Source organism: Trichinella spiralis (genome assembly GCF_000181795.1).
Source record: "Trichinella spiralis strain ISS 195 chromosome Unknown Scfld1557, whole genome shotgun sequence".
In the NCBI taxonomy this organism is placed as follows: Eukaryota; Metazoa; Nematoda; class Enoplea; order Trichinellida; family Trichinellidae; genus Trichinella; species Trichinella spiralis.
This window is the reverse complement of record NW_003528496.1, coordinates 2,334,362-2,355,260: the sequence shown is the minus strand read 5'-3', so window position 1 is coordinate 2,355,260 and position 20,899 is coordinate 2,334,362. Positions and strand designations below refer to the sequence as shown.

Genomic DNA, 20,899 nt, shown 5'->3' with positions numbered 1-20,899 from the left:
TCTTTTTAGAATCAAACAATTACTGAATTAAAAAATTTAATTGAATATTTTATTAATTTAGAATGATTTTGTAAAAGTATACTTTTATAATTAATCATTTTACAGAACTGATTTGTAAAAATGATTTTTCTGATATCATCTAGAATAAAATCTTCTTGTAAACTAGCAATACCGCAACTTCACACATTCAACATCTAATACTCTCAAACGATCAATATTAATTTTGTCTCTGTGCAAGTGCACATCGCATTAAAAGGATAAAACGTAAAATCTTATTCATCTTTATCAAAACAGCTGAAAAATCAATGCACAATTTAACTATGCTCCTTTATACCATTCTGCACATGTGTGAACATTATTTAATAAAAAAGAACATTATCCCCTTTATGAATTCAAAAGCTACAGCTGATTGATGTTTGCAAATTGTGTGTACTTCAAATTTATGTAAATAATAAATTGAGTTTACAAGTGCATTTATTTTTAATAAATTTTCTCAAATTCATTAAATTCAAGTCACATTAAAATAACAGATGACTTGTATTAATTAATGAAACGGTATTTTGTGAAATGAGTTAATGAAAATATTACTGACTTTTTCAGTTGAAGCTAACAAATTTTTTGCAAAAGATGGAGATCTTATTTACACAAAAAACAACGTCTGTGTTCATACTGTGACTGCGACAAATAAAGTTGAACATTGTCCTGGATATTTTACGTTATCATCTCAAAAAAATGAAGTAAAGTTGTTTTCAATTTTCCACTTTACAAATGGTTTATTATGTTCTCTTTTTTCGTTATTTTTACAAAAATCTTACTTTAATGTTATAGAAAAGATGTTTTGTTATTACTCAATGAAAAGATTATCTTTTGTATTAAAATTCCAACTGTGAAAACAACAATTTAAGGTATCTGGATTCACATTAATACTTCAATGGTGTCCTAATAAATCTTTGGAAAAGTATCCTGGTCGGCTAAATACCCTTACACCTCAAGGAGGACAGAATAATGAACAGCATTCCGAAGAACGAATAAAGTTGAGGCATTTGCGAGATAATTTGGTGAGAATTATATATACTTTGTAAATAGTCATATTACTTTATCAATACCGTTTGTTTGTCTATCAATTATAAAATTATATTATCGATTATCAAAATGCATTATAAAAAATTACAAATATAATAAATTGTGAAGCACCATAAGAAGCAAATTTTGTTAATTTTCTGATTACTAATTACGACTGAATTCCAGTAATATTGAGATCCAAAATTTAAAAATGAAGTTACAAATATTTTATAAAGTCCAACTTGTTACTCTGAAACTTCGTTGCTACTAATTGTGTTATTTTTTAATAATTTAAAAACAATTTTAAAAGAATTATGATTTAGAATCAGAACAAATTATCAAGCAGTGATAGCAGTTATTCTTTGTCAAAAGAATCAACAGAATTCCGCAAAACGTCAGTATCTTCTGATATATACATTGATCAAAGTGTAATAAGGGTATAAAATACTTCATTATTTTGTCTTTATTTTATTTTGTTTTATTTTAATTTTGGAAAATTTAAGTCAAACGGTGAGAAGCGTTCTGGTAAGACGGACGATTCGACACTGGAAAATTGTTTGTCTAGTCCAAGTTCAGCAAATCAACGTTCCATTACAAATAATACACCATCCACTTCTGATGAAGAGCCAGATTATTTACAAGAGCAAGAAGAGCTCAAACGTGAAGATTCTAGCTCACCATACAGTTCTTCCAGCGAAATAACTGAGGATGTCTCTTTTCGGGAGGAATCTTTGTACACAAAGCCATTGTTGATGAGTATTAAAAATTTTGAAGAAATCAACAGACCAGCGGAAAAGTTTGCCATGGAACACAATATGATTATTCCAGAAGAAGATTTAGCCGACACAAAAGACAATGATGAAGAAAATTCTACAACAGTGGAAAAGCACAACTCTCATCTGTTTGCTGTTGATTTAGGTAACTTCTTCTTTTTGTTTCATCGCAATGGATCGTTTTTATTTTTCATAAATGAAAAGCAATTTTTAGTTACATTATACTTTTTATATAATTGATTTCGTGTATTCCATAACATTCATCATTTTGAATAGGTGCCATGAAAGTGCTGCGAGTATTCTTCAGTAGTGCAGATGGGACCTGTGGACAGCTGGTGATAGCAAATCATGCAAGCCAATATAAAATATTTTACTTTCATAATGGTGGTTTGGATAAATTGGTAAAAGTTTTTGAACAATGGAATGTGCTTCGTTCAAAAGCAAATAAATTTTACGTGAGTATTTGATGCCTCTATCCGTTGCACGCAAACTGTTTATTGATGCAATGGTTCATTGAAACTTAATTTATTGAAAATTTTATTTATATTAATAACTGAAATGATACAATAATGTACATTTTGTTATAAAAAATACGATTAAACGTAAACTATAGATAGTTTTCAATTTATCATTTATTTTATTTCAGTATGATGAGTGAGATGGATAAAATCTTTCCATAAAATTCGATCAATATGATATATTTAGTTGTATATACGGAAACTTTGGAAAACCACCAGTTTATTAAACAGTTAAATCAATGATATTTTAAATAAAGAACTGAAGTGAGCAACAAATCAAAAATTACAGCCACGGAAATTGTAGAACAAATCAAATTTCACATTTTATTTATTTTCATTCAAGACATATTCGTAATGCTCACATTTTTCAGTGCTGTGTAGTTTTCATGGCGATAGAATTCTGCATTATTTTCAGGAAAATTCGATGAGTACAAATTATTTTCAATTTTTTGTGGTTCGTCCACAGCTGCAAAAGTTGGAACAACACCCTGAAGAAGGTTTGTATGACAAAGTGACGTGGGAATTTTGGAGAAATTGTATTAATGCTGATAAAATTGTTGACGAAGAACTTATTAAAAAGGTACGTTACATTTAGAAAACTTTTATTTGCAATTATATTCAATAATATTTTATTTTCAGGCAATATTTTTTTGTGGAATTGAACCTTCACTACGTCGTGAAGCGTGGACATTTCTGTTAGGTGTCTATCCTTGGAACTCGACAAGAGAGCAGCGGGAACATATAAGAAATGATCTATTTATTGAATATCAAAATATTCGAAAACAGAGGTATTTGAAGAATATCTATTGCTTTTTCATAAATTATGGAAACAGTATTTTTACAAATAAATGATTTCCATTGATATTTTCAGAGTGAAAAAGCACATTTCTCAAGCTCACAAAAATTGGAAAAGCATTGAACTGTCTGTACAAAAGGATGTTATTCGAACGGACCGTGATAAACTTTTTTACAACGGTGATGAAAATCCAAACTTGGAAATCATGAGGTATTTATTATAATTGAATTAATTCTAATAAATAAGTAATGAATTTGACAATTTAGAAATATACTACTCAATTATGCGATTTTCAATCCTCAAATTGGATACGTTCAAGGCATGTCAGATCTTTTGTCACCGTTATTGTATATAATTCAAGAAGAAGTGAGCACATTCTGGTGTTTTGTTGGTCTCATTCAGCGTTCCATATATAAAAATTCTTCCAGAAGCGGTTTATGCATGGAAAACAGTTTGGTAAATAAATAAATACTTATTAAAATTGGAATTAATATCATATATGAAAATAGAACATCTATTATAATAGTCTGAAAAGCATGTTGAACAGGAAGTTATAAAAAGTATATTTTGTAATGTTTTGTTTGTTTGTTAATTTTTAATAATAAAATTTCTATTTAATTGTCGTTTAATGTCTAGGAACGATTGGTTGATTTACTTCAGTTGATGGATGTTGAGTTGTATAATTATTTGAAAAGTTTGGGTAATGATGCACTTCAGCTGTTGTTTGCTCATCGTTGGCTGTTGCTGTGGTTCAAAAGAGAATTTGAAAACGATGATGCGCTGTTCATTTGGGAAGCAAGTTGGACCGGCTACGGTACAAATTATTTTCACCTGTTCGTCGCTTTGGCCATAATGACCATCTACGGTGAGAATGTGATTAGTGAAAAAATGACTCACGACGAAGTGCTGTTGCACTTCAATTCTTTGTCAATGCAAATGGACGTGCATACAATTTTATCCAAAGTAGGTGTTTATATGTTTGTTTGTTGCTTGTTTTTTTCAATCAAATATTTTTGTTATTAATTTTTATTCACTTTTAGGCTAGAGGATTGTTGTATCAATTTCGACGAAAAGAAATAATCCCATGCACACTAGCTGACATGTGCGATACTGGCTTGAACACATCTTGGGATTCGATTAGTCAACCTAAAATTGTATGCACAGGTTTGCACCAATCCGCGAGTCAGTGCCCATTTGCTGAAACTATGGATAGCAGTACTTAATTGTGTCTGATGTTTGCACTAGCACCGACTACTATCTGAACAGGCAATAAATTTTATTGTTAATAAACAATAATAATAATTATTATTTAAAATGAATAATAATAATCAATAAAATCACTATAATTCATGTTGTATTGTACTGTATTGTATTTTTATTGTTTAAATTTACTTTAAAATGTTTCTTATCAAACATCTTTTGTTGTTGCACATGTTGCGCTTTACATGAAATACAGTTGACGACATCTTATTCCATTGTGCTTGTTCGTTTGTTAGCATTTTTCGTCATTGGTGATGTTGGCTGAATTCTTAATTTTCACTTCTGAAAATATGTCCGATTTAATGAATTTTCGTGTCATGGCTGTTTGTTTCATCGAATGAAATTGAAATGAAACATTTTGATAATAAATATTAAGAATATTACTGTTATTATTTTGCTGATATTCTAATACAATAATAATAACTATTTTTTCTGCTCCACTCATACATGCGCAGTTGATTCATTTTGTGGAAGTGATCAATGATCAATTAGTAATGAACATTTATTTATTAGTCAGCCTGCGTATTTATTAGCAAAAATGAAAGAGACAATAATTGCTTGTTTATTCGCAGCACTTGATATTGATCAGTCAATATCAGGTGATCAGAAAAAAATGTTGTTGAATAATGTTTGTACAGTTTTGCAAATAAATCTAAACAAATTACATCATTTCATAAGCATATATTAATGAAAAAGAATCTACTAATTCATAATCAACAGCAACAATTTATCTGTATAGTTGTTATCCTGTCAACTCATTTCTCTCTCTCTTCTTGTTACAGTGATGATCATGATATATAATGAAGAAAAAAAATTAAAAACTAGCAAAATCGTTTACAGTTTGCATGCGTTAAACAATTCTCCTCATTACTGATATTACACACTGTTTCATTTGATAATGTCCACTGAGTAATGATGACGACAATGTTATTGCTGTTCATGTCATGTTCATACATACAGACAGAATGCCAATTCGTCAATAAATTTTTCTTCAACGGGAAAATATATTGCTATCAAACTTGCTGTGAAACATCCAATTAATTAACTAATTAATAACCTACAATTTTAAATCAAAAAAAATAAACAGTGAAACAAAATTTAAACTTTAAAATGGCAAATAATCCTATTCGAACATCAATATACATTGCATATTTAAAATTCAAACGATCTGCATGGAAGAATATATATGTAAACTTATTCCTTAAGATTCCTAAGTCAGAATTTCAAATAAACATATATATTTTTTTCTTGGGCGCGTGTGTGTGGATGTGGGTTCTGCTGACAATAAATTACTGCTGTAAATGAAAAAAAATCATTTGATGCATGGGAAAATTTGGTTGATCAGAAAAGTTGACGTGAAAGAGGAAAACGAATTCATCATAATTACTTGCGCGATTTCAATTGAAAAATCATTTTAGCAGAGTGCTGCTGCAGAGCAAAAAACAGAAAAACAAATTTCACTAGAGTCACGTTGTTCTGCATAGATTTTTGAAAAAAACATGTATAATTATTATTATTATATAAGCAAAGAATGAAAAATTGACCAAACTTTTGGGTTATTGCACTACACATATTTCGAATTGGACTCGCAAAGCATTTGTCAAAAAGCAAAAATTATCATTATCATTTTTATTATTATCATTATTACATAAATAAATAAATATATATATATATATAAATATATAAATATAAAACCTTCAGGTTTTGTTCGTTTCTTTTTTTTCAAAAAAGAAAACCATTGATTTTTAACGGTATTCAAGTGATTTCAGTTTCAGCCGAATGTTACGATTCATATTTTTAAAGAAAAATAGAAAAAAAACAAAAAACAGATATATACATAAATACATATACGCACATACATGCACACACACACGCACATATATATATATATATATGTGCATATACGTGTGTGAGTGTATGAAAAAGTGACATTGACAAGTGAGGCAAAAGAAGAAGAGATTTTGCACAAAAGAGAAAAAACAATTTCAAAGTAAAAAAATTCAAACGATTTCAAATTCAAGCAGATGCAGTGAGTTAGTTGAATCCATTCGAGAAAGTTTTCTGCTGACAAGCAAGGTGAAATTGACGCAACCAGTGGACAGATGTCAAAACGGATACACACAACTCTTGTATGCTGCATGTAAAATTCAACGCACCACATACAGAATCAACATGGGAGAAAAATTCTTAAAAAATAATAAATAAATAAATTTTTGTATATGATAAGCATAAGAGAAAAGTTTTGCTTACGTCCATGTTGAGTATTCAATTTTTTCTCGATTAGCAACCAGTAATGATGAGACCACATTAGGTTATGTAAGTGAGAGAGTTGCTGTTTGTACAGATTTTCCACATTCTGTGGTATAGCGACCAGTCCAGGAGGCAGCGAGTGCGCTGAACCCGTAGAACTCGCTGGTGAAGGAGTTGGGGAATGAGTACAAGCACTCGGTGGACGACATGGACTCGGCTGGCAGGAACGACTGCTGTTATTATTGATCATGACAACAGCACCCCCACCACCAACACCACCACTAGCACCACTGCATGCCGGAGCCAAATGTTGTTCACTGACTTGACTGTTATTTCCAGTATAAGGATTGCCTGAACAGCACTGCCTGTTTCCATCTTTGGCCATTTGCTGTTGATATTGATTGATGTGACGGTAATTGTTGAACACTTGCGGTTGACGCAGTTCAAACAATCTTCGACACAACACTGCTTGTATACGCAACGTCAACACTTCGACCTTTGGAGCTAAAAATTTCACATACGGATCCGTCGACAAACTCGCCTGTGCCAAGTATTTTTCTGAAACATTTCTAAAATAAAGAAAAAAACTATCAATCAATCGTCTATTCGATGCGAAATAATTAATAAAAAAATAAACTTGCTTCAACAAGTCTCCAGTTTCTTTGAACATTACGTACGGTCTGGACGATTCTGCACTCAAACTTTTCAACATACAATTACCAGTAAGCATGAAATAGCATATCGATTCGAGATATGTAATAATTCTGAGCGATTTATCAGTTGCCTGTACAAAAAGTTGTTACAGTTGAAGTTGAACATTCTCTTCAAAAAAAAAATTTTTTTCACTTACTTCAGCATCTGCGGAATGTTTAACCGTTTTTGCCTCTTGTAAATATTTGGTAGGATCGACAGTGTCGTCGTATTTGAGTTTGAATGGGAGTAGTGGTGCGGCAGCGAGACAATTTTGCATAAAATTATCCGTACGACTTTTTTTAGGCGGTGTCATTTCTGCTTGTTCAATTTTTGAAGTCGCTTTACGTTTGGGACTGTCCACCTGATTTTTGGCACTTTGGTGGTTAACCGTTCCTGAGGTTACAGGAGGCGTAGGTCGTTTAACAGCTGTTGCTGTTGTACTTGCAGCTTCTTCTGCTCCAACTACACTTCTGAAAAAAATTGAATACAAGCAGGAATAATTATTTGAAACAAACAAATCGATTAATTAATTTACTTGGCCTGAGTTGCCGATGATGAATGTTTGACAGGCACAACGCCGTTTGTAAGAGGAGTATCACGCTTTGAATCAACAACAGCAACAGACGACGAAGAGCTCCTTTTTAAGCACTCCAATGTTCTCTGGACCCGCTCTTTCATAAACTTTTCATCCAGTTCGGTTCGGATTTTTGGAAAATCATCAACTGTACCCGTATTACTATTACTATTGTTAGTAGTAGCAGTAGTGGTGATAGTTGTGTTGTGATTGTAATTGCGCTTTTCAACCGTTTTAGCTTCAAATCCATCAGTGCAACAATTGTGCTCTTTGGAAGTGTTGTGATCTGTCAGTTTGGAATGTTTCAGTGGGTCCTTTTTAATTTTCACATTGTCACTTTTCTTTTCAAGTTTCAAATCAATTCCACATTGTTTCGCCTTTTCAAATACTGGTGCAGGAACTTTGCCAACCAATTGCAAATCCAACAAACATTTCAAAGATTTCTTCTTATTCTTCTGCTTGGGATGTTTATTCAAATCACGGATCGGTGACAAAGGGGCAGGTAAATTTATCTCTTTCAAAATTGTATCCACCACATTTGTCGTCCTGCTCTGCACTACAACACTGTTGGAACTGTTGTTGTGCAATGTTGTTGCAACAGCAATTTGCTTGCTGTCATTTTCACATTTCACATTTGACAATTCTTCATTGTTAAGCTTGTTGTTGTTGTTGCATTTTGCTGATTTTCTTTTTACTTTCAAAGGAATTTCAAAGTTTGATAATTTCTCCTGCACTTTCACCTGTTCACCGGCAACCATTTCGTCCGCGTTCTCAACTTTAGCTGCTACTTTAGAACGCTTCTTGCTTTTGCCAACAGGCGACAACAAGCTCCCTTTCTCTGGTGTTGTATCCGCTTTGTTCTTTTTCCTAACTTTTCCAACGTTTTTCTTCTTCTCCTCAAAAAGGCTGTCAATCTTTTCCTTTACATCAGCACCAATAGCATCAACTTCCTCTTCCAGATCATCTTCATCCATTGCTTTATTACCATTGCAATGATGATTCGGAATCGGTGACAACAGACCACCGTTCATCAGCTGACCATTTTCACTGCCAGGCACCTTGGGGAACAAAATTTTACTTATCAAATAGTCAATATCCCATGGATTTTCTGGTGCCTCTTTCGATTCCTTAACGACAATATTATTACGAAAAAAAGATTTCTATCTTATTCTTCCCATGAAAACAGACTACAACTGAACAATCGCACTGACATTTGGAACAATCTCAACACTCATTTGGAACATTCCATTTCTACCAATATAATAAATAATAATAATAATAATAATATTTACTTTGACACCAGAAAAATAAAATTATTTAATTAATTTAAAATTATAATTATTATAAAATATGAAAAGAAAAATGTCAATTTTTCAAAAATAAAATTTCAAATCAAAAAGAAAAAATGAAATACTACATAGAGCACAATGATCAATGAAAGAAAATAAAATCCGAAAAAAATGTATGAAATGAAAAGTAATCGAACAAAGATTTTGATAAGGAAAAGATAACTTTCGAATGTTCAAATTCGTTCCTCCTCGATTCAGTTCCTATTATTCTAATATTTCTTTTTCTAAACCCATTTTGCTACAGCTACATTCAATGAAAATTGTTCAACACTAAAAAGATGAAAAGAAAAAAATTCTGGAAGAGGATAAAAAGCAAAAAGAAAAAAAAATACACATATGTATAAGCTTATTCGTAGGGTTGGTAAAGTAAAATTCTATCAAATGGATAGAGAGATTTATATTTTGCGAAAGAAAATACATTTAACAAAACTTATATTCAACCTTATATTGAAGGCTATCAGATGAGAGAAAAAAAAACAGTGATATAACAACTTCAAACATAAACTTACTTCTTTGGTTTCAGATCCAGCTTCAGAAAATGGAGACGATTCGAGCATATTTTTTAAACCAGTATTATTTTTTTTATTATTAATAGTAGTAGTAGTAGTAGTAGTGGAAGTAGTATTGGCAACTGCAGCAGCAGCAGCAGCAACAGCAGCAGTAGTAGTAGTAGTAGTAGCAGCAGCAGCAGCAGTAGTAGTAGAAGTAGTAGCAGTAGTACAACGCCTAAAAAATGAGAACATAAAAATTCAAAGGAAATAACAATAAATAAAAAGAAAAGTATTATAAAATCTATGCAAAGTAATGGCCTTGCAAAAAGAAAGTATGAAAAAAGTATAAATTGAACATACCTTTGCCCTGATTCAGACAAGCTTTCTACTTTGGCCGAAACCTATTATACAATAAAAAACATTCAGATAGTATACATTTTGAATGCTGAATACAAAGAAAACACCAAATATGCATACTGTATCTGAAAGCTTTGTTGATGAAGTAGAGTCGTCACTCTCTTCCGAATCCGAGTCTGAATCTTCGCTTAGCTCGAGGTCACGATTGAGTACAGAAAATGACGATTCCCTGTAAATTGACAACTTATTTCATTTTTCATAATTTTAAGGCAATTTTTTACATAAATAATTCAAGATAAAAGAAAAAAAACAGTCATATAGTATACACAACATCACATGTTGAAACAAGATAGACGAAAGCAATATTGTATAAATAAAATTACAGCGTATATTGTTCAATGTACATTACGCTACTGACCTTTTCAACGAATTTTCCACCAACTCCACGTTGTTCGAAGTAGTAGTACTGAGACTTTTCTTTCCAAATGCGTCTAAAAAACAAATATTCAATTACAACTACAAACGAATAAATAAATCAAATCGAATCTAATCTGATCTAATCAAAAAATTTGACATTTTAAAATATGAAAAGTATTTTTCATTCAAGAATATTTTCATCAAAAAAAACCAAATATATATATATTTATATTTATTTATTTGTATTGATATTTATATGGTAATCGAAAAATAAAGATTTGATCAGTATTAGATTGCACTATAAGATGATACGACGCAAAAGGGAAAATTGCAGAATGCAAGAACGTCACAAAATTGAATTCCATTTGCATTGATCACTTTGAAAAAAATGTCAAAATTTATCTTGTTCTTTATAAAAAATTCTAAATCTAAAATTCCATATTAAAAATCAAACATCTATATTAATATGATGATGATGATGATGTACGTGTGTGTGTGTGTGTGTGTGTGTGTGTGTGTGTGTGGGTGATTATTGCATTATTGAAATGGAAATCATTTTTCCAATCAATCAGCCCACAACAAAAATATAACACGTACATTACAAGTACCTGGCACGTTTGGTATGGCATTTCATTTCGCGTTTCAAAACTCAACAAGTTATGCTTGCTATTTATTACTTATTGCTTGAAAAAATCAAATTTACTCATCTACTCATATAATTCGGATATGCCTTTATACAATTTAAAACACATATTAAAGTTTTACAAATAAAAAATTAAATTTCTACAATAAAGTTCATCATCATTATCATTTTTACATTGCTATTATCATTATTATTAAAAAGTGAATTTTTTTCAAATATAATAAATAACCGGGTTATTTTGCCAGCATTAAAGTGACAATATTGCAAACAAAGTTTCGCTTGCATAGCCTGCTTTCTATTTGATTAAATAGAACTAATTGATTGTATTAAAATGCAACTTGCAGCAGCAATAAAGTTATAAAGCAGAAAGAAAATATTATACGTGCCAATTTTCAATGAAGTTACGTTTTATATTAGTTAATTAATAAATAATAATTATCAAGTAATTGTAATTGTAATTGAAACCAACAACTGTAATATACTGTACTGTACTGTACAAATGGAAAGCACAAACACAAAGCAAAACTAGAGCATATTCAAGTGCAAACTTATCATACAAGTGAAATGGTCTACACCACTTACCTATAACAGTTGTGGTTTTGATTGCTTGTTGCTGTTGTTGTTGATCGTTGAAATAATCAGCATTCGATGCAAATATTGTAGCTTGTTGCGAAGCGACACCGTTGCAACGCTGTTGTTCCTCAGTAGAACTGTAACCGTTCAAATGCTGCTGCTGTTCATTTTTCTGAAAATGACAAAATGATATTGACCAATCAGATTTATAAATACATATGATAAGAGAAACAAAAAGACACATAAAGCATATTGAAAATAAAAAATAATTATCATTGATTCAAGGTGGAGTCATAAAATATATTCAATAAAGTAAGTGACAAGAAAGCAATTTCAGTTGACCAGTTCAAGTTCAGATTCAAGCTTTCGATAAGAAGCAGATGTTCGATTAAAAGTACAGATATTGAAAACAGGTCAACAAAAATGTGCTTTTGAAATGGTAGAACAGAATAATTCATTCATCGCTATGGGACCTAGCCAAGGGTCAACTTCTTCTTCTTCTTCTATTATAATATAAATTTCACATTTTGTTGCTGCTGCCCAAATTATACCTTTTATCATTGGTCATTATTATACAGCAAATATTAAAAAACAATATATATATATATATACCTTATATTACTACAGGTCATTCAGTCACAAAACTGCATAACAAAGAGAAAATTACAGAAAACAACGTGGTGATACAAGCAAACTGACCGACATCCAGATAGACAAACAGAATAATGTCCGATTGTCCGATACTTAAGCTATATTATAAGCTTAAAAAAATTCATTGACCAGAAAAATTTCCTCTTATCGACAATAACGAAAAAAAATAATACAAAAGAGCTGCTCTATTAAAAGCTGTACTATATAGGATTAAAAATATTAGCAGATATTTTATTCATAATTTACCTAATTTGACTTTGCTGTTGTTCAAATATAAATAATTTAAGAAAAAAAGGTAAAGTAATACAATAAAAAAACTACAGACAAGGGAAATGGAAATGTAAAAAATGAAAAACACGGTAAAAGGTAAAAGTTGCAGTTGAACTGATAAATAAATAAATAAATATGTACATATATATAAGCAGCGTTGGAAATGTAAAAAAGCTGAGCAGAAAAAAATGATTGTTAATCACTGGCCAAGAAATGCAAAAATCTACTCAACCAAAACAAAGAAGAAAAAACCACTAGAAAATAGCTGCAAGTCAACGACAGTATTTTTCACATGTCCACAATAATTAACTGCTACAGTAATAGCAACAACAACAAAATAATCATTATTATTATTATAATTCACTTCCTGGCAACCCATTAAAAAGAACACATTCAATCAAACATTCAAAAAAAATTATTCATTTCCATATTCTTTTTTTGTCAAAATAAACCACATGCAATAAATAAATAACAAGTACATGCAATTCTACTAAAATGTCCTTCAACTCTTCATCAACAACAATAATTAATAATCGATAATAAAAATAATAATACATACATACATACATACATACATGAATTTGCAGTCAAAGGACGAAAATAGATGATCATCAATCAATTATTTTTTTAGTATATAAATAATTTTAAATATAGAATAAATTACCAATTTGTTATGTATGAGGAAAAATGAAAAAACGATTGTTTGAAATAAAATTAAAATAATAAGTGCTACATGCTCATATAGAAAGAGAAAGTAATAACAAATAAAACTGACTGTTATTATCATAATTCTATGCAAACATTGAAATTAATTGTAACAGTAGCAAGCATAAGTATTTTTCAAAACGTTTCATATCTAAGTTGTTCAAAAAGCAACAAACGATTGATTGATTGATTGATTGATTGATTAAAAAAAATAAAGTGAAATAATAAAAATGAAAATTTTTTGTTGTTGTGAAAATTTTAAAATTAACCTTAAATTTATAAAAGTCGCTTTCAATTAAAATACACTAATTGTTTTATAGATTCTCTTTGCTGCTAACTAATTATTGATCCATTACAGCAATATAATAATTATAATATATGAAAAAGGCAAAGAGGAGAAAAAAACACCAGAATTCACATTCTCAACACGTGCTAATGATAATTTAGGATAGAAAATAAAATTTTTTAAACAAAGTAAAGCAAAAATAAACATTTATTATAGATTAATGAGTTTTAATTTCCATTTGAACAATATTTCCTTTAAATTTCTGCCAATAATAATAAATATTATATTATAAAAACTTAAACAGCACAACTTAAGCAACCAATCAACCGATGATCAATAAAAAAAGATATAAGATAGACGCTTATTTTTAATTTTATTTATTAATTATAAAGATATTTTTTCACTCAAAATTTGACAATTTCCAATTTATAATTTGAAAAACCAATGCATTCTTTTCATATTAAGAATTATTAAATTTTCTTGAAAAAATATCACTAGACAGAAAGAAAGAACAATTCTTTCGTCTAAGCGGACAGCAGAAATTTAAAATTTATTGTTTATTTACTTAAAATATAATTAAAAACTATTAAATTTTTTTTCAAACTGCATCCACTTAATAAGTAATTAATTCATTAAACTATTTATTTATTTATTGCACATTGTATTATTTTTATTATTACTGTTGTTGTTGTTGAAGATGCGTCAAAGCTTTATTCGAATAAAAAGAAATCATACAAATTATATTAGTGATAAAAATTAATTGATCAATCAATCAACCAATTCATCATAATTTAATCTGATTGCTGTTGGATTTGAAAAATAAATAAATAAATAAATAAATAAAATTCCAGAGTGAAAGAATTTCGAAAAGATCAAAAAATTATTCAATAAATTCGCATTATTATAAATAGAAAACAAAAAGAATAAGAAATGACAAAAAAAACAGTAAAGAATTACTGAAACTATATCAGATTATGCATACTGGAGTAGAAGTTGTGAAATATGAAATTATTATTATTATTATTATTATTATTCAAATGAAAATTGTTCAAAAACAAGACTTACTTTGAAGTCGCATTTTCTTTCCTTTCTCGGTGTAGAGATGGCAGTTAATGGTGCTGGAATCATCTCTTGAACTTTCTAAAATTCAATAATTGAATAAATAAAATATATTAAAATGAAATGTGAATATTTGGTTAGTAGTAAATTTTAATAAATATATGTTAACTGATGATTTGATAAAATAATAACATTAATAATAATAATAATAATAATATAGATTTTTTGTCAAAATGTCGAAACTTAATTTGTGGATAATTTATAGTTATTTTAAATAAAGAGAATATTGATAAGAGAGGTTGAGAATTATGCAGCGATTGGTGTAATTTAAGAACTGGTTTAAAAATTCGACGGACAGACAGACAGGCAGACAGACAACTGGACAACAATTTCGCATAGCATAGCAATCTCATAGATGAAAAGTTAGCTGAAATAAGAAAGCTTGCAACAGAGAAGAAGCAAGTCAATAAAAAGCAGAAGCAGAAGTTGGAAGCAGAAAAAGCAAAAATAGATAAAAGAAGAAGATGATGAAAATAAAAGAACAGTGACGTGATCTTAACCGTTTCCATTTCCACAACACCAATATTCATGATTGTTTATGTAATAATTAATTTTTTCGAAAAAAAAATCAAATCAACTGCGGTAAAATAATTTCCATATTTAATTATTTAAACTTGTTTAATGTACAGAAGAAGATTTTAAGAAAAAATCATAACTACAGTTGTTGTTTTTTGTTCAATTTTTCACCGATTGCTTTGGGCAAAATTTCTGAATAAAAATTAGCTTTTAATTAGCTCTAACTACCCTGCATACTGAACATCTTGTGCAAACACGCATGAATTCAAACTGAATTTCACACAAATCACGCACGCACTAGTTTTCATCAAACAACAACAATAATAATAATATATAATTAGTTAATAAATTCTACTAGAAAATACTCGGGTAAAATGATTTGTTTGTATAAAATTAATTAAAATCAATTGAAAAAAACAAATAATTTTTCAATCTTTCAACAATTATTATTTCACATTTCAATATCATACGATTTCTAAAAATTTTCTAAAATTGGATATTAATTAAATTTTCATAAAATGGCAACTTTATTTGCAATTCTACTTGCAAATACACCAATTGCAACAGAAAACGAATTCACTGAAAAATACGACGTGCAAATTGCAATATTAGAAGTGAAATTGAATTTTCATATAAACTTTGAAATAAATAATTATAATAATTATTCATGAAATGATGAAGAAATGCCATCATGTGAGTACTTAATCTTGATGTTTAAAAGGGAACATTATAAAATCTCAACGCTGATGTGAAAATTCCAAAGAGAATTTCCCATCACGTGCAAATAATAATAATAACTACGTCATAGCATCCGTCAAGAATTTCATCTTCCTTGTTTACCTTAATTGATAAGAAAAACAATCTACATATTCTTCAACAATTGACCTGATATAATTGAAATAAATAAATAAATAAATAAATAAATCTAATTTTTTTACATAATTTGTTTTACAATTAAAAAAACAAATGAATGAATAAATTTAACCCATTTTAGTTTAAAGTAATCTGCTTAAGCTTGTGTCGGATCAAGAAATACCATTTTCATTCCCTATTTGACATTTGAAGAACTACAATTTCTACTGTGCTGATTATTATTATTATTATTAGTAGTAGTAGTAGTAATATTATAACTGCTGCCGCATCTTATTAAAAAACATGAAGCTTTTATAAATAACTTTTTGTTACATATATATATATATATATGTACATGTGAATTGTTGAAGATGAAAAAATAAAAATAAAGTAGAAAAGCAATTTCAATTCAACCGAAAAAAATCATTATAATTGATTTGTTTTTTTACTATATTTATTTATAATATGAACTTTATTCCTTCAATTCACAATGGTTTTTAATTGAATACAAGTTTACTTTCAAAAATTGCTTTCTTTTTTTAATTTTCAATTAACATACATACATACATACATAATGGTGTAAATGAGAAAGTGAAGCTAGCTAAATTTTAAAGTTTTAAAATTTCAGTTCGATTGGAATACTTCAAACAGACAAAGAGAGAGAGAGAGAGAAAATAATTTCTTTTGAAATTCTATTTTAACAAGAATTAGAAAGAAAAGCAAAAACCCAAAAAATATCGATTGAAAAAGTAAAAAATGGAATGTAAACTATTAAAATGTTGAATGCTTATAATTTTAGCTAATATGTCAAGTTGAAGAATATGTAAAATAGATAAATATGGAGTTTTCAGTTTGAGCTCGCTTACCTTGATTAACGTTGCTACTTCCAGAGGACAGTGAGACAAATCGTCCAAACAACCAGATAGAGGATCCTTTAAAAGAATATGAATAAATAATTGTATGTATGTATGTATCCCAATGCATCCTACTTGCGTAAAATTAAAAAATCAATAATAAATAAATTATAAATGATTGCATTTAATAATGACAAGAAAAAATTTAATTTCTTTTTAATAAAAAAACAATAAAGTTTGATACAAAGAAGAAAAATACATAGAGAATGAGAGATAGAGAGAGAGAGAACATGAGTTGCTGCAGCAGCATGTTCACCTTTCAGACCCTGTAAATAAATAGAGTGAACACGTGAAATTGATCGGATGAGCTTTAAGATGAAAAGCGAAATGGAAACACAGCACGCCACAACACTGACTATCCAGACTGGTCAATAACAAAATCGACCAGTATAGTGTAGTTATAGTATTATACAATATAATATAATATAATATAATATTATATTATATTATATTATATATAAATACATTTACACATGAAATTCGCTAATTGCCAAGTAAATAATAATAATAATAAATAGATGATTCACTCATTTAACAGCAACCTGTAAAATTTTTAAATTTGCTCCTCCTATTTGAATTTTTTCAAATAAATTTTATAATTCAATAAATAAATCATGAAAAAATCCTACCAACACAAGGCAAGATTGTGACTGTTTTTCACTTGTTATGAACAATTTCACACGCAATCATAAATACATATTTGAAAAATAGAAATAAAAATTATATCAACTGCTTACAAGAGCAAGCATGCATCCGAGAATAATATTCATATAAAAAATACCATAGCCAATATAAAAGCAGTTTTGCGAGAAGCAAGCTACTTACAAACACGAGGTTCTATTTCGTTAATCAATTAATTCTAAACAACCATATTCTTTCTCTCACTCCCTCCCTGCCTCCTTGTCTCTCCATACGACATAAATGAACGCAATTTACTTGATAGATGAAATTTATAATTGCAAACATTGATCACTTGAAGTGAAAATTTATTCAAAAAATAAAAATTAACAATAAATATATAAATATATTTTTTTCCACTTTATTTTAAATTTAATTTTACACATCCCTTGTATTCACGCATATCAGACAAGCTTTTTTAAATAAAATAAAATTTGATCATCAATTTCAAAAAGAGAAAATTATATAAAAAACTGGAAATTTATTTTTTATTTAAAATAACATTGATCAATATTTTTAATTTTAAATTTCTTTCTTCATTACACAAAAACAAAAGAAAATTCTATTCTATTCTATTCTATTCTATTGCAATTCGTTTTCTTTCTTTGCTATGCATAAATGATTGAAAAGCCGAAAAACATAACCAATAATAATAATAACAACCAAATTTGGCAGATCTGACATTTCAAGTTCACCTTTCAACCTAGCAACTGATTATTATTATTATTATTATTGACCAAATATCAAAAAAAAAGATTAAATAAAAGCTTATCACAAAAACACAAAAAAAACAATAATAATGAATTCAACGAACAAAACATGAACTATATTAAATAAAGCATGTGCAGTGGAAAAAAAAAGATAATCACGAAACCAACCATGCAAATGTAATAAAAATAAATTGCAAATTGAACAAACAACAATCGAAGATGGTGAAATGAAAATCTATAAGCGTATAAAATAAATCTATTTATGGAATAAAAAGGGGAAAAATTTTTTTTCACTCACACCACTTTATTTTTTTTTGGAAATAATTAAAAGTATCATCACAGTGTAAAAATTATGACTGCTATAACAACTGCTATTGGCAAATCTACAACTGCCATATTGCAGCAGTCAGCAGTTGAAATAAATTGTCATTTAAAAAATTAACACAAATTAATTAATTGAAGAAAAATCATTAATTTTTTTCCCGCCTTTCCCGCCGTTTTTTTGCATTATCATTACATACAGAATTTTTTCCATAGTATTTTTTGGCATTGATTACATACTTTGAAGGGAACATTTTTTGTCAAGAGAAAAAAAAACAAAACTGTGTCAAGGTATTTTTCCAATTTTATAAATAAATTTTGCATTTTGAATCTGTTTTATCAAACAAGTAAAAAAAATTAAATAAAAATCATCGGTTTCAAATTCTACATTAGCAAATTGACAAAAAATTAAAGCAAACATTGTGAATGAAAAACAAACAAACAATAAAATTATTGTTATTACATAATTTTGCGAGAAAAAAAAATAAAAGAACTCTATTCGATGAAAATCAGTTGTGCTGTCATACGTCATCAAATAATTAAATCATCAAACAGATGGCGTCATTACGAAGGAAACTTACGAATTGAACAGACCAATAAAAAAGCACTGATATTATTTTTTGGTGATACAATTACAAATAAATACTGCAGAGTAAAGTATTAATGTTGTTTCGAAATGTATATTATATTTTTTTTCCTTAATCGATTGAACGAATGAATTGAATATGTGGAAAATATTTAAATTTCATTTGAAAATTAAAAATGAAAAAAAAAACTTAATAATAATAATCATCATAAATCTTACCGCATCTGTGCAGTGTTTCGATGTGGTGTTGCAAGACGGTGGATTTGCATGATGGACATGGTTGTTGTGATGCTTGGAACCGTTTTTCGTGGGAGAATTTTTCAACGATTTCACCACTGGTGATGTTCGCGTGGAACTCTTGCCCCGTGACGTGGAGGATGGAGGTTTCGGTGGACGTTGTTGGCCATTTTTGTACATTTCACAAGCATACTGACTATTCGCTTCAGCTTGTGAATTTTGTATCCCGTTTACAAATGATGAATCGTTCCCACTTTGGACCGGACGACAATCCACTCCAGGTAGTCTCATACCGTTGAACAAATATCTCGACACCTCCTCAAAACTGCCCAACGATCGTTTCAATCTCACATGCAAACTATCCTCATCATTATCCCGTACCTGTAAAAAAGAGAAAATCCATACGTAGTATATTTGTATTCTATATCGATATTTCCTACTCGAATTGGAGGGTCGAATACCGGAGCGCATGAAAGGTGTTCTTGTGGCTTGGACGCAACTTTTGCAACGCCCGAACGCCGAGCTTCTTCCGCTTGGCGCCTCAGCGCTTCACGCTCCTGCATCTGCAAAGAATTTTTTTCATTAATGAAAAAAAAATCAAAAAATATTTCAAAATTCAAATTTCCCCTTAATGAAACACGAATTTGAACAGAGCGCGCGCGAAACGCGTCGTTGTTCAACGAATGACTTGGATTTGATTAAGCATCCATCACCTTCGCGTGCAGCAAGGTGGAAAATATACTGACCAATAAAACCACAGGCAGACAAACAAAAAGACAGACAAAGGCACTGAGACAGACAGACAGACAGAACACAGACACAAAGACAGGTCAAATGAAAACAACATAAGCGACACACAACACTGAACCACTTTGTTAAAAATGACCTCGCCATAACATAATATATCTATCTATCTATCACTTTTGTATTGATGGAAAAATTCAAAACAACTCCACATCCATCTCTCTAATATGCACATAATCATTATTATTCATAAATCTGTTTTTTTTTTGCTCAGCACATGATAAAAAATAATTGTAAACATTTTATAATTCAGTGTTAAAAATGAACAAGTACAGTAAGGAATCTATTTATAACCATCCATTTCACACTGCTTATACACTTTTTAATGACAAATAATTACCACTATAATTACACCTTCTCCGTGAACAAACAACAAAACTTTTATTCATAAAACAATCGATAATCCTTTCTTTCTTCTTTCTTAATCCATCAATTATTTTTTACGAACAATATTGAAAAGATAATATTTATACATCTATATGTAATTAGGATTA

The 20,899-nt window shown here is 29.2% G+C and overlaps 4 protein-coding genes across 4 annotated transcripts; 1 reads left to right on the top strand and 3 right to left on the bottom strand.

The window, feature by feature from the left end:
- Positions 1-567: 567 nt before the first annotated feature.
- On the top strand, positions 568-4,372 carry Tsp_05185 (TBC1 domain family member 16). The gene is made up of 11 exons (XM_003369727.1): positions 568-571; positions 601-737; positions 906-1,058; positions 1,566-1,980; positions 2,151-2,236; positions 2,769-2,933; positions 2,993-3,141; positions 3,225-3,359; positions 3,416-3,515; positions 3,786-4,112; positions 4,190-4,372. Exons 1-11 carry the CDS (start codon positions 568-570, stop codon positions 4,370-4,372), a joined length of 1,854 nt encoding a protein of 617 aa, XP_003369775.1.
- Positions 4,373-6,443: 2,071 nt separating this feature from the next.
- Tsp_05184 (conserved hypothetical protein) lies at positions 6,444-11,174 on the bottom strand. The gene is made up of 11 exons (XM_003369726.1): positions 11,149-11,174; positions 10,507-10,614; positions 10,244-10,352; positions 10,127-10,167; positions 9,785-10,001; positions 7,888-9,053; positions 7,510-7,822; positions 7,380-7,481; positions 7,297-7,354; positions 6,660-7,217; positions 6,444-6,595 (listed from the first exon to the last, which is right to left on the bottom strand). Exons 1-11 carry the CDS (start codon positions 11,172-11,174, stop codon positions 6,444-6,446), a joined length of 2,850 nt encoding a protein of 949 aa, XP_003369774.1.
- Positions 11,175-11,247: 73 nt separating this feature from the next.
- On the bottom strand, positions 11,248-13,056 carry Tsp_05183 (conserved hypothetical protein). The gene is made up of 5 exons (XM_003369725.1): positions 12,930-13,056; positions 12,764-12,791; positions 12,424-12,505; positions 11,766-11,928; positions 11,248-11,270 (listed from the first exon to the last, which is right to left on the bottom strand). The coding sequence occupies exons 1-5, from the start codon at positions 13,054-13,056 to the stop codon at positions 11,248-11,250; spliced, it is 423 nt and encodes a 140-aa protein (XP_003369773.1).
- Positions 13,057-15,462: 2,406 nt separating this feature from the next.
- Positions 15,463-20,164, bottom strand: Tsp_05182 (conserved hypothetical protein). Its single transcript, XM_003369724.1, has 8 exons — positions 20,042-20,164; positions 19,584-19,982; positions 18,626-18,692; positions 18,387-18,457; positions 17,300-17,335; positions 17,022-17,087; positions 16,102-16,143; positions 15,463-15,495 (listed from the first exon to the last, which is right to left on the bottom strand). Exons 1-8 carry the CDS (start codon positions 20,162-20,164, stop codon positions 15,463-15,465), a joined length of 837 nt encoding a protein of 278 aa, XP_003369772.1.
- Between the last annotated feature and the right edge of the window lie 735 nt (positions 20,165-20,899).

Coding starts and splice junctions, on each gene's coding strand:
- Tsp_05183 (XM_003369725.1), bottom strand. CDS start 13,056: ATGGGTTGCCAGGAAGTGAATTATAATAATAATAATGATTATTTTGTT. Junction 12,506..12,763: donor CAACTTTTACCTTTTACCGT/GTTTTTCATTTT, acceptor CTTATAATATAG/CTTAAGTATCGGACAATCGG. Junction 11,271..11,765: donor CAAAACCACAACTGTTATAG/GTAAGTGGTGTA, acceptor AATTGTATAAAG/GCATATCCGAATTATATGAG.
- Tsp_05184 (XM_003369726.1), bottom strand. CDS start 11,174: ATGAAATGCCATACCAAACGTGCCAG. Junction 10,168..10,243: donor CAACAAAGCTTTCAGATACA/GTATGCATATTT, acceptor ATTGTATAATAG/GTTTCGGCCAAAGTAGAAAG. Junction 9,054..9,784: donor CTGGATCTGAAACCAAAGAA/GTAAGTTTATGT, acceptor ATTGTCGTTAAG/GAATCGAAAGAGGCACCAGA.
- Tsp_05185 (XM_003369727.1), top strand. Junction 1,981..2,150: donor TCTGTTTGCTGTTGATTTAG/GTAACTTCTTCT, acceptor TCAGTAGTGCAG/ATGGGACCTGTGGACAGCTG. Junction 2,934..2,992: donor ACGAAGAACTTATTAAAAAG/GTACGTTACATT, acceptor TTTTATTTTCAG/GCAATATTTTTTTGTGGAAT.
- Tsp_05182 (XM_003369724.1), bottom strand. CDS start 20,164: ATGCAGGAGCGTGAAGCGCTGAGGCGCCAAGCGGAAGAAGCTCGGCGT. Junction 19,983..20,041: donor TATTCGACCCTCCAATTCGA/GTAGGAAATATC, acceptor TCTTTTTTACAG/GTACGGGATAATGATGAGGA. Junction 17,336..18,386: donor TTATTATTATTATTGGTTAT/GTTTTTCGGCTT, acceptor ATTTATTTACAG/GGTCTGAAAGGTGAACATGC.